The 23448-nt window shown below is 44.4% G+C and overlaps 1 protein-coding gene across 1 annotated transcript in view; it reads right to left on the minus strand.

Annotated features, from left to right (window-relative positions):
* Positions 1-6904: 6904 nt before the first annotated feature.
* LOC148512027 (uncharacterized) overlaps positions 6905-23448 on the minus strand; it is a 38698-nt gene continuing 22154 nt past the window's right edge. Inside the window, exons 4-7 of the mRNA XM_088482352.1 lie at positions 19124-19200; positions 18912-19009; positions 18695-18806; positions 6905-9021 (exon numbers count right to left, since the gene is read on the minus strand). Coding sequence (XP_088338478.1) covers positions 7352-9021; positions 18695-18806; positions 18912-19009; positions 19124-19157 — 1914 coding nt within the window. The 5' untranslated portion in view covers positions 19158-19200 and the 3' untranslated portion in view covers positions 6905-7351. The remainder of the gene's footprint in view (positions 9022-18694; positions 18807-18911; positions 19010-19123; positions 19201-23448) is intronic.

The following is a 23448-nucleotide window of genomic DNA, read 5'->3' on the forward strand; positions in this document are numbered from 1 at the left end:
AGATGTAACACTATAACCACACACTAGTGCTGTGTCCTAGGTCTGTATGTCACCCAGCAGTGGTAGAATGATGAGATGTAACACTATAACCACACACTAGTGCTGTGTCCTAGGTCTGTATGTCACCCAGCAGTGGTAGGATGATGAGCTGTAACACTATAACCACACACTAGTGCTGTGTCCTAGGTCTGTATGTCACCCAGCAGTGGTAGAATGATGAGCTGTAATACTATAACCACACACTAGTGCTGTGACCTAGGTCTGTATGTCACCCAGCAGGGGTAGAATGATGAGCTGTAACACTATAACCACAAACTAGTGCTGTGTCCTAGGTCTGTATGTCACCCAGCAGCGGTAGGATGATGAGCTGTAACACTATAACCACACACTAGTGCTGTGTCCTAGGTCTGTATGTCACCCAGCAGCGGTAGGATGATGAGCTGTAACACTATAACCACACACTAGTGCTGTGTCCTAGGTCTGTGTGTCACCCAGCAGCGGTAGAATGATGAGCGGTAACACTATAATCACACACTAGTGCTGTGCCCTAGGTCTGTATGTCACCCAGCAGCGGTAGAATGATGAGCGGTAACACTATAACCACACACTAGTGCTGTGCCCTAGGTCTGTATGTCACCCAGCAGCGGTAGAATGATGAGCTGTAACACTATAACCACACACTAGTGGTGGGTCCTAGGTCTGTATGTCACCCAGCAGTGGTAGAATGATGAGCTGTAACACTATAAACACACACTAGTGCTGTGTCCTAGGTCTGTATGTCACCCAGCAGTGGTAGAATGATGAGCTGTAACACTATAACCACACACTAGTGCCGTGTCCTAGGTCTGTATGTCACCCAGCAGTGGTAGAATGATGAGCTGTAACACTATAACCACACACTAGTGCAGTGTCCTAGGTCTGTATGTCACCCAGCAGTGGTAGGATGATGAGCTGTAACACTATAACCACACACTTGTGCTGTGTCCTAGGTCTGTATGTCACCCAGCAGTGGTAGAATGAGCTGTAACACTATAATCACACACTAGTGCTGTGTCCTAGGTCTGTATGTCACCCAGCAGTGGTAGAATGATGAGCTGTAACACTATAACCACGCACTAGTGCTGTGTCCTAGGTCTGTATGTCACCCAGCAGTGGTAGGATGATGAGCTGTAACACTATAACCACACACTAGTACTGTGTCCTAGGTCTGTATGGTACCCAGCAGTGGTAGAATGATGAGCTGTAACATTGTTACTACACACTAGTGCTGTGTCCTAGGTCTGTATGTCACCCAGCATTGGTAGAATGATGAGCTGTAACACTATAACCACACACTAGTGCTGTGTCCTAGGTCTGTATGTCACCCAGCAGTGGTAGAATGATGAGCTGTAACACTATAACCACACACTAGTGCTGTTCACTAGGTCTGTATGTCACCCAGCAGTGGTAGAATGATGATCTGTAACACTATAACCACACACTAGTGCTGTGTCCTAGGTCTGTATGTCACCCAGCAGTGGTAGGATGATGAGCTGTAACACTATAACCACACACTAGTGCTGTGACCTAGGTCTGTATGTCACCCAGCAGTGGTAGAATGATGAGCTGTAACACTGTAACCACACACTAGTGCTGTGTCCTAGGTCTGTATGTCACCCAGCAGCGGTAGAATGATGAGCGGTAACACTATAACCACACACTAGTGCTGTGCCCTAGGTCTGTATGTCACCCAGCAGTGGTAGAATGATGAGCTGTAACACTATAACCACACACTAGTGCTGTTCACTAGGTCTGTATGTCACCCAGCAGTGGTAGGATGATGAGCTGTAACACTATAATCACACACTAGTGCTGTGTCTTAGGTCTGTATGTCACCCAGCAGTGGTAGGATGATGAGCTGTAACACTATAACCACACACTAGTGCTGTGACCTAGGTCTGTATGTCACCCAGCAGTGGTAGAATGATGAGATGTAACACTATAATCACACACTAGTGCTGCGTCCTAGGTCTGTATGTCACCCAGCAGTGGTAGAATGATGAGCTGTAACACTATAATCACACACTAGTGCTGTGTCCTAGGTCTGTATGTCACCCAGCAGTGGTAGAATGATGAGCTGTAACACTATAACCACACACTAGTGCTGTGTCCTAGGTCTGTATGTCACCCAGCAGAGGTAGAATGATGAGCTGTAACACTATAACCACACACTAGTGCTGTGTCCTAGGTCTGTATGTCACCCAGCAGTGGTAGAATGATGAGATGTAACACTATAACCACACACTAGTGCTGTGTCCTAGGTCTGTATGTCACCCAGCAGTGGTAGAATGATGAGATGTAACACTATAACCACACACTAGTGCTGTGTCCTAGGTCTGTATGTCACCCAGCAGTGGTAGGATGATGAGCTGTAACACTATAACCACACACTAGTGCTGTGTCCTAGGTCTGTATGTCACCCAGCAGTGGTAGGATGATGAGCTGTAACACTATAACCACACACTAGTGGTGTGCCCTAGGTCTGTATGTCACCCAGCAGTGGTAGAATGATGAGCTGTAACACTATAACCACACACTAGTGCTGTGACCTAGGTCTGTATGTCACCCAGCAGGGGTAGAATGATGACCTGTAACACTATAACCACACACTATTGCTGTTCCTAGATCTGTATGTCACCCAGCAGGGGTAGAATGATGACCTGTAACACTATAACCACACACTAGTGCTGTGCCTAGATCTGTATGTCACCCAGCAGGGGTAGAATGATGAGCTGTAACACTATAACCACACACTAGCGCTGTGACCTAGGTCTGTATGTCACCCAGCAGGGGTAGAATGATGACCTGTAACACTATAACCACACACTAGTGCTGTGCCTAGATCTGTATGTCACCCAGCAGGGGTAGAATGATGACCTGTAACACTATAACCACACACTAGTGCTGTGTCCTAGGTCTGTATGTCACCCAGCAGCGGTAGGATGATGAGCTGTAACACTATAACCACACACTAGTGCTGTGTCCTAGGTCTGTGTGTCACCCAGCAGCGGTAGGATGATGAGCTGTAACACTATAACCACACACTAGTGCTGTGTCCTAGGTTTGTATGTCACACAGCAGTGGTAGAATGAGCTGTAACACTATAATCACACACTAGTGCTGTGTCCTAGGTCTGTATGTCACCCAGCAGTGGTAGAATGATGAGCTGTAACACTATAACCACACACTAGTGCTGTGTCCTAGGTCTGTATGTCACCCAGCAGGGGTAGAATGATGAGCTGTAACACTATAACCACACACTAGTGCTGTGTCCTAGGTCTGTATGTCACCCAGCAGCGGTAGGATGATGAGCTGTAACACTATAACCACACACTAGTGCTGTGTCCTAGGTCTGTATGTCACCCAGCAGCGGTAGGATGATGAGCTGTAACACTATAACCACACACTAGTGCTGTGTCCTAGGTCTGTATGTCACCCAGCAGGGGTAGAATGATGAGCTGTAACACTATAACCACACACTAGTGCTGTGCCCTAGGTCTGTATGTCACCCAGCAGCGGTAGGATGATGAGCTGTAACACTATAATCACACACTAGTGCTGTGTCTTAGGTCTGTATGTCACCCAGCAGTGGTAGGATGATGAGCTGTAACACTATAACCACACACTAGTGCTGTGACCTAGGTCTGTATGTCACCCAGCAGTGGTAGAATGATGAGATGTAACACTATAATCACACACTAGTGCTGCGTCCTAGGTCTGTATGTCACCCAGCAGTGGTAGAATGATGAGCTGTAACACTATAATCACACACTAGTGCTGTGTCCTAGGTCTGTATGTCACCCAGCAGTGGTAGAATGATGAGCTGTAACACTATAACCACACACTAGTGCTGTGTCCTAGGTCTGTATGTCACCCAGCAGAGGTAGAATGATGAGCTGTAACACTATAACCACACACTAGTGCTGTGTCCTAGGTCTGTATGTCACCCAGCAGTGGTAGAATGATGAGATGTAACACTATAACCACACACTAGTGCTGTGTCCTAGGTCTGTATGTCACCCAGCAGTGGTAGAATGATGAGATGTAACACTATAACCACACACTAGTGCTGTGTCCTAGGTCTGTATGTCACCCAGCAGTGGTAGGATGATGAGCTGTAACACTATAACCACACACTAGTGCTGTGTCCTAGGTCTGTATGTCACCCAGCAGTGGTAGGATGATGAGCTGTAACACTATAACCACACACTAGTGGTGTGCCCTAGGTCTGTATGTCACCCAGCAGTGGTAGAATGATGAGCTGTAACACTATAACCACACACTAGTGCTGTGACCTAGGTCTGTATGTCACCCAGCAGGGGTAGAATGATGACCTGTAACACTATAACCACACACTATTGCTGTTCCTAGATCTGTATGTCACCCAGCAGGGGTAGAATGATGACCTGTAACACTATAACCACACACTAGTGCTGTGCCTAGATCTGTATGTCACCCAGCAGGGGTAGAATGATGAGCTGTAACACTATAACCACACACTAGCGCTGTGACCTAGGTCTGTATGTCACCCAGCAGGGGTAGAATGATGACCTGTAACACTATAACCACACACTAGTGCTGTGCCTAGATCTGTATGTCACCCAGCAGGGGTAGAATGATGACCTGTAACACTATAACCACACACTAGTGCTGTGTCCTAGGTCTGTATGTCACCCAGCAGCGGTAGGATGATGAGCTGTAACACTATAACCACACACTAGTGCTGTGTCCTAGGTCTGTGTGTCACCCAGCAGCGGTAGGATGATGAGCTGTAACACTATAACCACACACTAGTGCTGTGTCCTAGGTTTGTATGTCACACAGCAGTGGTAGAATGAGCTGTAACACTATAATCACACACTAGTGCTGTGTCCTAGGTCTGTATGTCACCCAGCAGTGGTAGAATGATGAGCTGTAACACTATAACCACACACTAGTGCTGTGTCCTAGGTCTGTATGTCACCCAGCAGGGGTAGAATGATGAGCTGTAACACTATAACCACACACTAGTGCTGTGTCCTAGGTCTGTATGTCACCCAGCAGCGGTAGGATGATGAGCTGTAACACTATAACCACACACTAGTGCTGTGTCCTAGGTCTGTATGTCACCCAGCAGCGGTAGGATGATGAGCTGTAACACTATAACCACACACTAGTGCTGTGTCCTAGGTCTGTATGTCACCCAGCAGGGGTAGAATGATGAGCTGTAACACTATAACCACACACTAGTGCTGTGCCCTAGGTCTGTATGTCACCCAGCAGCGGTAGGATGATGAGCTGTAACACTATAACCACACACTAGTGCTGTGTCCTAGGTCTGTATGTCACCCAGCAGCGGTAGGATGATGAGCTGTAACACTATAACCACACACTAGTGCTGTGTCCTAGGTCTGTATGTCACCCAGCAGCGGTAGAATGATGAGCGGTAACACTATAACCACACACTAGTGCTGTGCCCTAGGTCTGTATGTCACCCAGCAGCGGTAGGATGATGAGCGGTAACACTATAACCACACACTAGTGGTGGGTCCTAGGTCTGTATGTCACCCAGCAGTGGTAGAATGATGAGCTGTAACACTATAAACACACACTAGTGCTGTGTCCTAGGTCTGTATGTCACCCAGCAGTGGTAGAATGATGAGCTGTAACACTATAACCACACACTAGTGCCGTGTCCTAGGTCTGTATGTCACCCAGCAGTGGTAGAATGATGAGCTGTAACACTGTAACCACACACTAGTGCCGTGTCCTAGGTCTGTATGTCACCCAGCTGTGGTAGGATGATGAGCTGTAACACTATAACCACACACTAGTGCTGTGTCCTAGGTCTGTATGTCACCCAGCAGTGGTAGAATGAGCTGTAACACTATAATCACACACTAGTGCTGTGTCCTAGGTCTGTATGTCACCCAGCAGTGGTAGAATGATGAGCTGTAACACTATAACCACGCACTAGTGCTGTGTCCTAGGTCTGTATGTCACCCAGCAGTGGTAGGATGATGAGCTGTAACACTATAACCACACACTTGTACTGTGTCCTAGGTCTGTATGTCACCCAGCAGTGGTAGAATGATGAGCTGTAACACTGTTACTACACACTAGTGCTGTGTCCTAGGTCTGTATGTCACCCAGCATTGGTAGAATGATGAGCTGTAACACTATAACCACACACTAGTGCTGTGTCCTAGGTCTGTATGTCACCCAGCAGTGGTAGAATGATGAGCTGTAACACTATAATCACACACTAGTGCTGTGTCCTAGGTCTGTATGTCACCCAGCAGTGGTAGGATGATGAGCTGTAACACTATAACCACACACTAGTGCTGTGACCTAGGTCTGTATGTCACCCACCAGTGGTAGAATGATGAGCTGTAACACTGTAACCACACACTAGTGCTGTGTCCTAGGTCTGTATGTCACCCAGCAGCGGTAGAATGATGAGCGGTAACACTATAACCACACACTAGTGCTGTGCCCTAGGTCTGTATGTCACCCAGCAGCGGTAGAATGATGAGCGGTAACACTATAACCACACACTAGTGCTGTGACCTAGGTCTGTATGTCACCCACCAGTGGTAGAATGATGAGCTGTAACACTATAACCACACACAATCTCACCTTGTATAGAGATGGCGATAAGCTTCTGCTCACTGTCAAAGACAGATGATTGGCTGAGACCAGATCTTAAAATGAATATTGAATGACGCCATCTTGCGTCGTCAGCATGAAACCATGGTGTGTGATGCTAATATGCTATTAGCATCGTGCGATCGCATTACCACTGCATACTGTTTAAAATCCTATCATACCCCATAAGCATGGATACACATATGAATATATATATATTTAAAAACTTCATGTATACAGTGATGACAGACTTGTCTTGTAACACCACAGTATAACCACACTATTACTAGGGTACAATTTCTCATACTTAGAGGTGATAAACCAGTTACATGCCGTATGAGTTCTCTGGTGTAACAAGAGGTGGTTTCTGTATAAAATGCTTCCCACACTCAGAACTAGGAATGGATATCAGAAACCGATGGTTACCAACCATCAATGTTCCCAATCTGATTGAAGTCCTCTTTCCATTGATGAGAGAGGTTTGTGACAATATGAATTTAGCGGAAAACACCCTAAAGTGGTATTTTCGGTGCCTATTGCAGTGCTGTATTTTTCTACGCATGGTTTAACCACCAATGGTTATACCATTGCATGGTTATGATGTGATAGCTAGTAGCTATCGTATCACATGATTTGATGTCAGAAGCCTGGCAATCATTCGACACCAAGCTCCTCATGTCCATCCCTATTCAGAACATGGAAATGGTTTCTCACCTGTGTGACTTCTCTGATGTGCAACAAGAGCTGATTTATGTGTAAACCATTTCCCACACTCAGAGCATGGAAATTGTTTCTCACCTGTGTGATGTCTCTGATGTGCAACAAGCTGCGATTTCCTTATAAAACATTTCCCACACTCAGAGCATGGAAATGGTTTCTCACCTGTGTGACTTCTCTTATGTATAACAAAACCCGATTTCCTTGTAAAACATTTCCCACACTCAGAGCATGGAAATGGTTTCACACCTGTGTGAATTCTCTGATGTTTAACAAGAGTTGACTTATCTGAAAAGCATTTGCCACACTCAGAGCATGGAAATGGTTTCTCACCTGTGTGAAGTCTCTGATGTTTAACAAGACCTGACTTAACTGAAAAGCATTTCCCACATTCAGAACATGGAAAAGGTTTCACATCTGTGTGACGTCTCTGATGTATAACGAGCTCTGAATTCCGTGTAAAACATTTCCCACACTCAGAACATGGATATGGATTCTCACCTCTGTGTATCCTCTCATGTATAAGACAATCTGATTTCTTTGCAAAACATTTCCCACACTCAGAACATGGAAATGGTTTCTCACCTGTGTGACTTCTCTGATGTCTAACAAGATGTGATTTCAGAGTAAAACATTTCCCACACTCAGCACATGGAAATGGCTTCTCGCCTGTATGACTTCTCTGATGTGTAACAAGATGTGATTTCAGAGTAAAACATTTCCCACACTCAGAACATGGAAATGGTTTCTCACCTGTGTGACTTCTCTGATGTGTAACAAGATGTGATTTCAGAGTAAAACATCTCCCACACTCAGAACATGGAAATGGATTCTCACCTGTGTGACTTCTCTGATGTCTAACAAGCTCTGAATTCCGTGTAAAACATTTCCCACACTCAGAACATGGATATGGCCTCTCACCTCTGTGTATCCTCTCATGTATAACACAATCTGATTTCTTTGCAAAACATTTCCCACACTCAGAACATGGAAATGGCCTTTCACCTGTGTGACTTCTCTGATGTATAACAGCAGCAGCTTTGCTTGGAAAACATTTCCCACACTCAGAACATGGAAATGGTTTCACACCTGTGTGAATTCTCTGATGTTTAACAAGAGATGACTTATCTGAAAAGTATTTCCCACACTCAGAACATGGAAATGGTTTCTCACCTGTGTGAATTCTCTGATGTTTAACAAGAGATGACTTATCTGAAAAGCATTTCCCACACTCAGAACATGGAAATGGTTTCTCACCTGTGTGACGTCTCTGATGTCTAACAAGCTCTGAATTCCGTGTACAACATTTCCCACACTCAGTACATGGAAATGGCCTCTCACCTCTGTGACTTCTCTTGTGTCTAACAAGAGCTGATTTGGGAGTAAAACATTTCCCACACTCAGAAGTGACTGTATCACCGCTATGATCAGTACTATGTGCAGCAATATGTGAGTTACCAGAAGTACATTCCTCAAGAATAGAGGGATCAGATGATATATCTGCACTAAGAAGAGGTGGATGTATATTTGGGGAAATGCGGTTTTTTTCTGGAGATCCTTCTGTGGGGTTATCTTCTAATTTAAAATCTGGAGACAAAACGTGATGCCCCTCCGAGGTCTTCCTTGTATTGTGTCCATCTGGTAGAAATAAAATAGTTATCCAAGTATCCCACAGCAAAGACATCATTAATCATTTTTTATCTCACCCCTATTCCCATAGATTTGTGCTTAGTACATCATGCGGAACACTTTGGGCTGATACCGGTCACACTCATACACAAAATATAGGCAAATAAAGGAAACAAAGGGAGTTTGCCATATTAGAGCAATAAACCTTACTAAATGGAGCAGACCCCTAGGACTCTAAGTCTTCTTACTAGCACAGGAGCCGGCCAGCCCTAGATAATGCCCAAGGGGGAACTTTCATCCGGTTCCCAGGTTATAGGCAAAGGGTGATAGATCTATCCCTCACCTCAGCATTTAGGCTATACGTCTTTATGAGGCCGCCATTTCTATTTACACAAGATAAATAGGCAGAAATAATTCCTCAGTGCTAATAAAAACATGTACAAAATACTAATGTATTAAGGATGTATAATTATCTATATAGCTCTATATATACAGTATATCGGTCTTTCAAGTCGCCCTGAGTGCTGCCGCAGATGCTATATATTTATTCCTTTCCTGACTGGGAAAGGTAATTGGAGGGCACCGGGCGCAGTACCGGACGACAAGCGTGTATGTGTACCGGCATTACCGAGTATTATACATGTGGCTCTGTTGCCACTTAACAGCAAAACACGTGCCGCCTGCTGAATGAGAAAAAAACAACTTATCTTCGGGACAACAGTCCCACTGCTAGTGCGGAGCCTTCTCACACCAAACAGAACTGACACCCTGTGACCAGCGGCGGGGTATATAGGGCAGGACCTGGGGCATCCTGGGAGCCGAGAGCTTGAATTAACTGTTTGGTGCCTGGATGAATCCATATACCCCAATGTAATGGCTGTGGACCCCATGGACCCCAAAGAAAAGAGCAATATATAGAAATCTAAAATGTGGAACAATCAAATATAAAGATAGTCAGGAGTCATCCATCTGTGAGGAGGGCCGGTCTGGAGCACAGGGTCAGTATCTCTACCTTCTCTAGGATAATGGACTGTAACCTAGTGGCCACCGACATCCACAAGCAAACGCAAAGGAAAGCCGCAGCGATAACGGTAGCCATGTTCTCTCAGGACCCTAGTAACATCCCAAAGATCATGACGTTTAGCAATAGTTCTAAGGGCCAAATCTTGGAAAACATAAAAATAAGACATAAGGACGAAACAATACTGTTCTTTGTCCTCAAAGAGAGAAATTTCAAAAGGACATCCCTAGAGGAAAGGGTGGGGGGTCAGCATCTGCAGGTTTAGGGTGCAGAGCCCAGCGAGCCCATTCAATATGGATGGAGGAATCAGATAGAGATGGAACCAGAAAATGAAAGAATAGAAGATAGCTTTCCACACCTGAAGCGTCTACCGACTCAGGGATGCCACAAAGTGTGAGGTTGTTACGCCTTTGAAAGTTCTCAAGGTCCTCCGCATTAAGGAACACATTCTCCTGGTGAGGGAAGTCAATATTATGAAGAGCAGATTCATGGAGTTTATAGTCATCATTCAGTTTAGATTCCGCAGCCACCACCCATTGGGACAAATCAAACAATGATTGGGGAGATTCATAAGGATGTTTCTGAAGGTCAGCAGTGAGTGTGTGCCGAAATTGAGACACCCACAAGTGTGATCCATATCAGCAACTGTAACCAGAGGAGTGGATGAAGGAAGAGATTGAGGTGGAGGCACTTCCTGGCCTAACGTCTATCCCTTCTTAGATTTAGGTGCACTATATAAACATATCTTACAATCATCCCGACAAAAACACATTTAGGTGAGAGGAGGTAGCTAAACCTTATGGGAGGGCTTCCAAGGGAAAACAATACATTCAGCACCCCAAAATAAAAGGTCCTTACTGGTAAAGAGCTGTACAGGGAAATGGGGATGCACCCCAAATCAGGACTAGGGGAGGACAGGCAGCAGACAACTGAAGAGAGAGGACAGCCAAATGAACAGGAGCTGTACAGGGTCCAATGGAAACTGGTGAAAGCTGAGGAGAGGTACAAGGGGTGAGACAATTGCAGAATGCAGGGAGGCAGTACGGTGAGTTTCCAGAGTCCAGCAGGTGCCAACAAAAACCACACTGTTCAGCCATGCTTGCCGTGAAGGCTACTCAGGGGAGGAGGGAGAGCCAGAACATGGTGCAGTGAGTGACAGACAGCCCCCATTACATCACCAGGAAACTCCAGGAGAGGACAGTACCTCAGGTCTGCTGGCACTGACAGTCCATTTATAAACTCCTCAGTGAGCTGAAGCCGTCAAAATGGACCCTTAAAGCCTTCACAAACCTCTTCCAGAAAGAAACCTCATCTGCTGGAGCAACCGGAGAAGAGATGTGCAGCACTCCCTCAGGTGTACAGGAGCCATCAACCCCCAGGAGGGAGACAGATGAGAGAGTCTCTGCAACTAAGACATCAGGTAGACACCGGAGGGCTGTCACGGAAACTAGAACGGAGACTAGCCCAGTCAGGTACAGCTGTCATAGCCTGCAAGTGTCAGGGACTCAGCACAATCAGGGAAAAGAGGAGGACGACAACCCAGTCATGTACAGCTGTCATGGCCTGCAAGTGCCAGGAACTCAGTGCAACCAGGGAAAAGAGGAGGAGAACAGCCCAGTCAGGTACAGCTGTCATAGCCTGCAAGTGCCAGGGACTCAGCGCAACCAGGGAAAAGAGGAGGACGACAACCCTGTCATGTACAGCTGTCATGGCCTGCAAGTGCCAGGGACTCAGTGCAACCAGGGAAAAGAGGAGATGAACAGTCCAGTCATGTACAGCTGTCATAGCCTGCAAGTGCCAGAGACTCAGCGCAACCAGGGAAAAGAGAACAGTCCAGTCATGTACAGCTGTCATAGCCTGCAAGTGCCAGGGACTCAGCGCAACCAGGGAAAAGAGAAGGAGACCAGCCCAGTCAGGTACAGCTGTTATAGCCTGCAAGTGCCAGGGACTCAGCGCAACCAGGGAAAAGAGGAGAACAGCCCAGGAAATCCTTGCAGGCCTCACAGTGTAGGAAAATGCAGTTGTGAGACATAACATTTTAAGGGAGAAAAATATAATGATTAGTTATAATATCCCTAATCTATACCACAATGTGTATTGTACCTTAATAATAAATCAATAGACTGACACAATGATTGTAGTCACAATCACTTTACTTGTTGTATATTTGCAGTCAAATAAAACCAATGGGTGAGAATAACATGGATATAAGGGTGTGTGTGATGTAATAGAATGGGTGAGGATAACATGGATATAAGGGTGTGTGTGATGTAATACAATGGCTGAGAATAACATGGATATAAGGGTGTGTATGATGTAATACAATGGGTGAGAATAACATGGATATAAGGGTGTGTGATGTAATACAATGGGTGAGAATAACATGGATATAAGGGTGTGTGTGATGTAATACAATGGGTGAGAATAACATGGATATAAGGGTGTGTGTGATGTAATACAATGGGTGAGAATAACATGGATATAAGGGTGTGTGTGATGTAATACAATGGGTGAGGATAACATGGATATAAGGGTGTGTGTGATGTAATACAATGGGTGAGGATAACATGGATATAAGGGTGTGTGTGATGTAATACAATGGGTGAGAATAACATGGATATAAGGGTGTGTGATGTAATACAATGGGTGAGAATAACATGGATATAAGGGTGTGTGATGTAATACAATGGGTGAGAATAACATGGATATAAGGGTGTGTGTGATGTAATACAATGGGTGAGAATAACATGGATATAAGGGTGTGTGATGTAATACAATGGGTGAGAATAACATGGATATAAGGGTGTGTGTGATGTAATACAATGGGTGAGAATAACATGGATATAAGGGTGTGTGATGTAATACAATGGGTGAGAATAACATGGATATAAGGGTGTGTGATGTAATACAATGGGTGAGAATAACATGGATATAAGGGTGTGTGATGTAATACAATGGGTGAGAATAACATGGATATAAGGGTGTGTGATGTAATACAATGGGTGAGAATAACATGGATATAAGGGTGTGTGTGATGTAATACAATGGGTGAGAATAACATGGATATAAGGGTGTGTGATGTAATACAATGGGTGAGGATAACATGGATATTAGGGTGTGTGTGATGTAATACAATGGGTGAGGATAACATGGATATAAGGGTGTGTGATGTAATACAATGGGTGAGAATAACATGGATATAAGGGTGTGTGATGTAATACAATGGGTGAGAATAACATGGATATAAGGGTGTGTGTGATGTAATACAATGGGTGAGGATAACATGGATATAAGGGTGTGTGTGATGTAATACAATGGGTGAGGATAACATGGATATAAGGGTGTGTGTAATGTAATACAATGGGTGAGGATAACATGGATATAAGGGTGTGTGATGTAATACAATGGGTGAGAATAACATGGATATAAGGGAGTGTGTGATGTAATACAATGGGTGAGGATAACATGGATATAAGGGTGTGTGATGTAATACAATGGGTGAGAATAACATGGATATAAGGGTGTGTGATGTAATACAATGGGTGAGAATAACATGGATATAAGGGTGTGTGATGTAATACAATGGGTGAGAATAACATGGATATAAGGGTGTGTGTGATGTAATACAATGGGTGAGAATAACATGGATATAAGGGTATGTGTGATGTAATACAATGGGTGAGAATAACATGGATATAAGGGTGTGTGTGATGTAATACAATGGGTGAGAATAACATGGATATAAGGGTGTGTGTGATGTAATACAATGGGTGAGAATAACATGGATATAAGGGTGTGTGTGATGTAATACAATGGGTGAGAATAACATGGATATAAGGGTGTGTGATGTAATACAATGGGAGAGAATAACATGGATATAAGGGTGTGTGATATAATACAATGGGTGAGGATAACATGGATATAAGGGTGTGTGTGATGTAATACAATGGGTGAGGATAACATGGATATAAGTGTGTGTGTAATGTAATACAATGGGTGAGGATAACATGGATATAAGGGTGTGTGTGATGTAATACAATGGGTGAGAATAACATGGATATAAGGGTGTGTGATGTAATACAATGGGTGAGGATAACATGGATATAAGGGTGTGTGTGATGTAATACAATGGGTGAGGATAACATGGATATAAGGGTGTGTGATGTAATACAATGGGTGAGAATAACATGGATATAAGGGTGTGTGTGATGTAATACAATGGGTGAGAATAACATGGATATAAGAGTGTGTGATGTAATACAATGGGTGAGAATAACATGGATATAAGGGTGTGTGATGTAATACAATGGGTGAGAATAACATGGATATAAGGGTGTGTGTGATATAATACAATGGGTGAGGATAACACGGATATAAGGGTGTGTGTGATGTAATACAATGGGTGAGAATAACATGGATATAAGGGTGTGTGTGATGTAATACAATGGGTGAGAATAACATGGATATAAGGGTGTGTGATGTAATACAATGGGTGAGAATAACATGGATATAAGGGTGTGTGATGTAATACAATGGGTGAGAATAACATGGATATAAGGGTGTGTGTGATGTAATACAATGGGTGAGAATAACATGGATATAAGGGTGTGTGTGATGTAATACAATGGGTGAGAATAACATGGATATAAGGGTGTGTGTGATGTAATACAATGGGTGAGGATAACATGGATATAAGGGTGTGTGATGTAATACAATGGGTGAGGATAACATGGATATAAGGGTGTGTGTGATGTAATACAATGGGTGAGAATAACATGGATATAAGGGTGTGTGATGTAATACAATGGGTGAGGATAACATGGATATAAGGGTGTGTGTGATGTAATACAATGGGTGAGGATAACATGGATATAAGGGTATGTGTGATGTAATACAATGGGTGAGGATAACATGGATATAAGGGTATGTGTGATGTAATACAATGGGTGAGAATAACATGGATATAAGGGTGTGTGTGATGTAATACAATGGGTGAGAATAACATGGATATAAGGGTGTGTGATGTAATACAATGGGTGAGGATAACATGGATATAAGGGTGTGTGATGTAATACAATGGGTGAGAATAACATGGATATAAGGGTGTGTGTGATGTAATACAATGGGTGAGAATAACATGGATATAAGGGTGTGTGTGATGTAATACAATGGGTGAGAATAACATGGATATAAGGGTGTGTGTGATGTAATACAATGGGTGAGAATAACATTGTAACATTGGATATAAGGGTGTGTGTGATGTAATACAATGGGTGAGAATAACATGGATATAAGGGTGTGTGATGTAATACAATGGGTGAGAATAACATGGATATAATGGTGTGTGTGATGTAATACAATGGGTGAGAATAACATGGATATAAGGGTGTGTGTGATGTAATACAATGGGTGAGAATAACATGGATATAAGGGTGTGTGTGATGTAATACAATGGGTGAGAATAACATGGATATAAGGGTATGTGTGATGTAATACAATGGGTGAGGATAACATGGATATAAGGGTGTGTATGATGTAATACAATGGGTGAGAATAACATGGATATAAGGGTGTGTGTGATGTAATACACTGGGTGAGAATAACATGGATATAAGGGTGTGTGTGATGTAATACAATGGGTGAGAATAACATGGATATAAGGGTATGTGTGATGTAATACAATGGGTGAGGATAACATGGATATAAGGGTGTGTGATGTAATACAATGGGTGAGGATAACATGGATATAAGGGTGTGTGTGATGTAATACAATGGGTGAGAATAACATGGATATAAGGGTGTGTGATGTAATACAATGGGTGAGAATAACATGGATATAAGGGTGTGTGTGATGTAATACAATGGGTGAGAATAACATGGATATAAGGGTGTGTGTGATGTAATACAATGGGTGAGAATAACATGGATATAAGGGTGTGTGTGATGTAATACAATGGGTGAGAATAACATGGATATAAGGGTGTGTGTGATGTAATACAATGGGTGAGAATAACATGGATATAAGGGTGTGTGATGTAATACAATGGGTGAGAATAACATGGATATAAGGGTGTGTATGATGTAATACAATGGGTGAGAATAACATGGATATAAGGGTGTGTGTGATGTAATACAATGGGTGAGAATAACATGGATATAAGGGTGTGTGATGTAATACAATGGGTGAGAATAACATGGATATAAGGGTGTGTGTGATGTAATACAATGGGTGAGAATAACATGGATATAAGGGTGTGTGTGATGTAATACAATGGGTGAGAATAACATGGATATAAGGGTGTGTGATGTAATACAATGGGTGAGAATAACATGGATATAAGGGTGTGTGTGATGTAATACAATGGGTGAGAATAACATGGATATAAGGGTGTGTGTGATGTAATACAATGGGTGAGAATAACATGGATATAAGGGTGTGTGTGATGTAATACAATGGGTGAGGATAACATGGATATAAGGGTGTGTGTGATGTAATACAATGGGTGAGAATAACATGGATATAATGGTGTGTGTGATGTAATACAATGGGTGAGAATAACATGGATATAAGGGTGTGTGTGATGTAATACAATGGGTGAGAATAACATGGATATAAGGGTGTGTGATGTAATACAATGGGTGAGAATAACATGGATATAAGGGTGTGTGTGATGTAATACAATGGGTGAGAATAACATGGATATAATGGTGTGTGATGTAATACAATGGGTGAGGATAACATGGATATAAGGGTGTGTGTGATGTAATACAATGGGTGAGAATAACATGGATATAAGGGTGTGTGATGTAATACAATGGGTGAGAATAACATGGATATAAGGGTGTGTGTGATGTAATACAATGGGTGAGAATAACATGGATATAATGGTGTGTGATGTAATACAATGGGTGAGGATAACATGGATATAAGGGTGTGTGTGATGTAATACAATGGGTGAGAATAACATGGATATAAGGGTGTGTGATGTAATACAATGGGTGAGAATAACATGGATATAAGGGTGTGTGTGATGTAATACAATGGGTGAGAATAACATGGATATAAGGGTGTGTGTGATATAATACAATGGGTGAGAATAACATGGATATAAGGGTGTGTGATGTAATACAATAGGAGAGAATAACATGGATATAAGGGTGTGTGTGATGTAATACAATGGGTGAGAATAACATGGATATAAGGGTGTGTGTGATGTAATACAATGGGTGAGAATAACATGGATATAAGGGTGTGTGATGTAATACAATGGGTGAGAATAACATGGATATAAGGGTGTGTGTGATGTAATACAATGGGTGAGAATAACATGGATATAATGGTGTGTGATGTAATACAATGGGTGAGGATAACATGGATATAAGGGTGTGTGTGATGTAATACAATGGGTGAGAATAACATGGATATAAGGGTGTGTGATGTAATACAATGGGTGAGAATAACATGGATATAAGGGTGTGTGTGATGTAATACAATGGGTGAGAATAACATGGATATAATGGTGTGTGATGTAATACAATGGGTGAGGATAACATGGATATAAGGGTGTGTGTGATGTAATACAATGGGTGAGAATAACATGGATATAAGGGTGTGTGATGTAATACAATGGGTGAGAATAACATGGATATAAGGGTGTGTGTTATGTAATACAATGGGTGAGAATAACATGGATATAAGGGTGTGTGTGATGTAATACAATGGGTGAGAATAACATGGATATAATGGTGTGTGATGTAATACAATGGGTGAGGATAACATGGATATAAGGGTGTGTGTGATGTAATACAATGGGTGAGAATAACATGGATATAATGGTGTGTGATGTAATACAATGGGTGAGGATAACATGGATATAAGGGTGTGTGTGATGTAATACAATGGGTGAGAATAACATGGATATAAGGGTGTGTGATGTAATACAATGGGTGAGAATAACATGGATATAAGGGTGTGTGATGTAATACAATGGGTGAGAATAACATGGATATAAGGGTGTGTGATGTACTACAATGGGTGAGAATAACATGGATATAAGGGTGTGTGTGATGTAATACAATGGGTGAGAATAACATGGATATAAGGGTGTGTGTGATGTAATACAATGGGTGAGAATAACATGGATATAAGGGTGTGTGTGATGTAATACAATGGATGAGAATAACATGGATATAAGGGTGTGTGTGATGTAATACAATGGGTGAGAATAACATGGATATAATGGTGTGTGTAAAACGACACATAGTGGACGTTACATAAATAATGGTCTATGTCCATGTGATTATATCTGGGGAAGAAAGGGAACAAGATGAGCTGTGTGATAGTGGAGGAGACTGGTCAGATCTCTGGTCTGGTAACACACAGTGACATGATGTGGAGGAGGAGAGCAGGAGTGTAATAGGGGCTGATGGCTCCTGATGTATGAGATACACCAGAGAGTGTGGTGAGGTGACTGGTCAGATCTTCTGGCTGGTAACACACAGTGACATGATAGGATTAGGGGAATAGGAGTCTAGTAAGGGTTGATTACATTTACCTCATTAGCTTGTACTGACAGAGGAGGGTGTAAGATTAGAGATTGCTGTAGTGTCTGAACAAGAGGAATATGCGACTCTATTCTGTAATAAGTGTTTATTACTCACCAGTGCTGATACCTGTAGGGATTTCCTCTTCCTTACACTGCTGATCACCCCTCATATACGTCTCTTCTTCTCCCTCTATATCTTTTGCCTTTATATCAGTCAGAACATCAACCTTATTAATCCATTAAACAATAAAAACAAATTAGTTATGTTTCTTTACAATAATGGAGATTACACAATATAATTTAATTACATAAAACAGACACAGATTCTCTACCTGATGCTCCTGTGGGATCCTGTGATTCTCCTCTGTACAATCCTGTGAATAAAGAGGACGGGGACATCTCTCTGGAGTATTTCTGTTACTGAGTCCATCTGTGGGAGACACACAGTGACTGAGTACATTGAATATATGTGATTATCAGGTATGTGTATATAGGGGGCCCCCATACCTGACCCCCTAGCAAATACAAGATAGTCTCCTCTTACCCAGTGATGTGAGGGGCCGGTGATTCTCCATCATCACGTCCTTGTACAGACCCGTGTTCCTCTATATACTCCCCCTCCTGCATGGAGACATAGACAGTGACATCCTGACACCTTATAGGAACCTGACACACACAATGATACAGTCATCACCCAGACACATCCCCTGGTGTTACTGTATAATGTCCCATTCCCAGCAGTCACCTCTCCAGTCATCAACCAGACACATCCCCTGGTGTTACTGTATAATGTCCCATTCCCAGCAGTCACCTCTCCAGTCATCACCCAGACACATCCCCTGGTGTTACTGTATAATGTCCCATTCCCAGCAGTCACCTCTCCAGTCATCACCCAGACACATCCCCGGTGTTACTGTATAATGTCCCATTCCCAGCAGTCACTTCTCCAGTCATCAACCAGACACATCCCCTGGTGTTAGCTGTATAATGTCCCATTCCCAGCAGTCACCTCTCCAGTCATCACCCAGACACATCCCTGGTGTTACTGTATAATGTCCCATTCCCAGCAGTCACCTCTCCAGTCACCACCCAGAGACATCCCCTGGTGTTACTGTATAATGTCTCATTCCCAGTAGTCACCTCTCCAGTCATCACCCAGACACATCCCCTGGTGTTACTGTATAACGTCCCATTCCCAAGCAGTCACCTCTCCAGTCATCACCCACACACATCCCCTGGTGTTACTGTATAATGTCCCATTCCCAGCAGTCACCTCTCCAGTCATCACCCAGAGACATCCCCTGGTGTTACTGTATAATGTCCCCTTCCCAGCAGTCACCTCTCCAGTCATCACCCAGACACATCCCCTGGTGTTACTGTATAATGTCCCATTCCCAGCAGTCACCTCTCCAGTCATCACCCACACACATCCCCTGGTGTTACTGTATAATGTCCCATTCCCAGCAGTTACCTCTCCAGTCATCCCCCAGACACATCCCCTGGTGTTAGCTGTATAATGTCCCATTCCCAGCAGTCACCTCTCCAGTCATCACCCAGACACATCCCTGGTGTTACTGTATAATGTCCCATTCCCAGCAGTCACCTCTCCAGTCACCACCCAGAGACATCCCCTGGTGTTACTGTATAATGTCTCATTCCCAGTAGTCACCTCTCCAGTCATCACCCAGACACATCCCCTGGTGTTACTGTATAACGTCCCATTCCCAAGCAGTCACCTCTCCAGTCATCACCCACACACATCCCCTGGTGTTACTGTATAATGTCCCATTCCCAGCAGTCACCTCTCCAGTCATCACCCAGAGACATCCCCTGGTGTTACTGTATAATGTCCCCTTCCCAGCAGTCACCTCTCCAGTCATCACCCAGACACATCCCCTGGTGTTACTGTATAATGTCCCATTCCCAGCAGTCACCTCTCCAGTCATCACCCACACACATCCCCTGGTGTTACTGTATAATGTCCCATTCCCAGCAGTTACCTCTCCAGTCATCACCCACACACATCCCCTGGTGTTACTGTATAATGTCCCATTCCCAGCAGTCACCTCTCCAGTCATCACCCAGACACATCCCTGGTGTGACTGTATAATGTCCCATTCCCAGCAGTCACCTCTCCAGTCATCACCCAGACACATCCCCTGGTGTTACTGTATAATGTCCCCTTCCCAGCAGTCACCTCCCCAGTCATATCCCCTGGTGTTACTGTATAATGTCCCATTCCCAGCAGTCACCTCTCCAGTCATCACCCAGACACATCCCTGGTGTGACTGTATAATGTCCCATTCCCAGCAGTCACCTCTCCAGTCATCCCCCAGACACATCCCCTGGTGTTACTGTATAATGTCCCATTCCCAGCAGTCACCTCTCCAGTCATCCCCCAGACACATCCCCTGGTGTTACTGTATAATGTCCCATTCCCAGCAGTCACCTCTCCAGTCATCACCCACACACATCCCCTGGTGTTACTGTATAATGTCCCATTCCCAGCAGTCACCTCTCCAGTCATCACCCAGACACATCCCCTGGTGTTACTGTATAATGTCCCATTCCCAGCAGTCACCTCTCCAGTCATCACCCAGACACATCCCTGGTGTTACTGTATAATGTCCCATTCCCAGCAGTCACCTCTCCAGTCACCACCCAGAGACATCCCCTGGTGTTACTGTATAATGTCCCATTCCCAGTAGTCACCTCTCCAGTCATCACCCAGACACATCCCCTGGTGTTACTGTATAACGTCCCATTCCCAAGCAGTCACCTCTCCAGTCATCACCCAGACACATCCCTGGTGTTACTGTATAATGTCCCATTCCCAGCAGTCACCTCTCCAGTCACCACCCAGAGACATCCCCTGGTGTTACTGTATAATGTCCCATTCCCAGCAGTCACCTCTCCAGTCATCACCCAGACACATCCCCTGGTGTTACTGTATAATGTCCCATTCCCAGCAGTCACCTCTCCAGTCATCCCCCAGACACATCCCCTGGTGTTACTGTATAATGTCCCATTCCCAGCAGTCACCTTTCCAGTCACCACCCAGAGACATCCCCTGGTGTTACTGTATAATGTCCCATTCCCAGCAGTCACCTCTCCAGTCATCACCCAGACACATCCCCTGGTGTTACTGTATAATGTCCCATTCCCAGCAGTCACCTCTCCAGTCATCACCCAGACACATCCCCTGGTGTTACTGTATAACGTCCCATTCCCAAGCAGTCACCTCTCCAGTCATCACCCACACACATCCCCTGGTGTTACTGTATAATGTCCCATTACCAGCAGTCACCTCTCCAGTCATCACCCAGAGACATCCCCTGGTGTTACTGTATAATGTCCCCTTCCCAGCAGTCACCTCTCCAGTCATCACCCAGACACATCCCCTGGTGTTACTGTATAATGTCCCATTCCCAGCAGTCACCTCTCCAGTCATCACCCACACACATCCCCTGGTGTTACTGTATAATGTCCCATTCCCAGCAGTTACCTCTCCAGTCATCACCCACACACATCCCCTGGTGTGACTGTATAATGTCCCATTCCCAGCAGTCACCTCTCCAGTCATCACCCAGACACATCCCTGGTGTGACTGTATAATGTCCCATTCCCAGCAGTCACCTCTCCAGTCATCACCCAGACACATCCCCTGGTGTTACTGTATAATGTCCCCTTCCCAGCAGTCACCTCCCCAGTCATATCCCCTGGTGTTACTGTATAATGTCCCATTCCCAGCAGTCACCTCTCCAGTCACCACCCAGAGACATCCCCTGGTGTTACTGTATAATGTCCCATTCCCAGCAGTCACCTCTCCAGTCATCACCCAGACACATCCCCTGGTGTTACTGTATAATGTCCCATTCCCAGCAGTCACCTCTCCAATCATCACCCAGACACATCCCCTGGTGTTACTGTATAATGTCCCATTCCCAGCAGTCACCTCTCCAGTCATCCCCCAGACACATCCCCTGGTGTTACTGTATAATGTCCCATTCCCAGCAGTCACCTCTCCAGTCATCCCCCAGACACATCCCCTGGTGTTACTGTATAATGTCCCATTCCCAGCAGTCACCTCTCCAGTCATCACCCACACACATCCCCTGGTGTTACTGTATAATGTCCCATTCCCAGCAGTCACCTCTCCAGTCATCACCCAGACACATCCCCTGGTGTTACTGTATAATGTCCCATTCCCAGCAGTCACCTCTCCAGTCATCACCCAGACACATCCCTGGTGTTACTGTATAATGTCCCATTCCCAGCAGTCACCTCTCCAGTCACCACCCAGAGACATCCCCTGGTGTTACTGTATAATGTCCCATTCCCAGTAGTCACCTCTCCAGTCATCACCCAGACACATCCCCTGGTGTTACTGTATAACGTCCCATTCCCAAGCAGTCACCTCTCCAGTCATCACCCAGACACATCCCTGGTGTTACTGTATAATGTCCCATTCCCAGCAGTCACCTCTCCAGTCACCACCCAGAGACATCCCCTGGTGTTACTGTATAATGTCCCATTCCCAGCAGTCACCTCTCCAGTCATCACCCAGACACATCCCCTGGTGTTACTGTATAATGTCCCATTCCCAGCAGTCACCTCTCCAGTCATCCCCCAGACACATCCCCTGGTGTTACTGTATAATGTCCCATTCCCAGCAGTCACCTCTCCAGTCACCACCCAGAGACATCCCCTGGTGTTACTGTATAATGTCCCATTCCCAGCAGTCACCTCTCCAGTCATCACCCAGACACATCCCCTGGTGTTACTGTATAATGTCCCATTCCCAGCAGTCACCTCTCCAGTCATCCCCCAGACACATCCCCTGGTGTTACTGTATAATGTCCCATTCCC

This window comes from Taudactylus pleione, unplaced genomic scaffold (genome assembly GCF_031769625.1).
Source record: "Taudactylus pleione unplaced genomic scaffold, aTauple2 ptg000285l, whole genome shotgun sequence".
Lineage (NCBI taxonomy): Eukaryota > Metazoa > Chordata > Amphibia > Anura > Myobatrachidae > Taudactylus > Taudactylus pleione.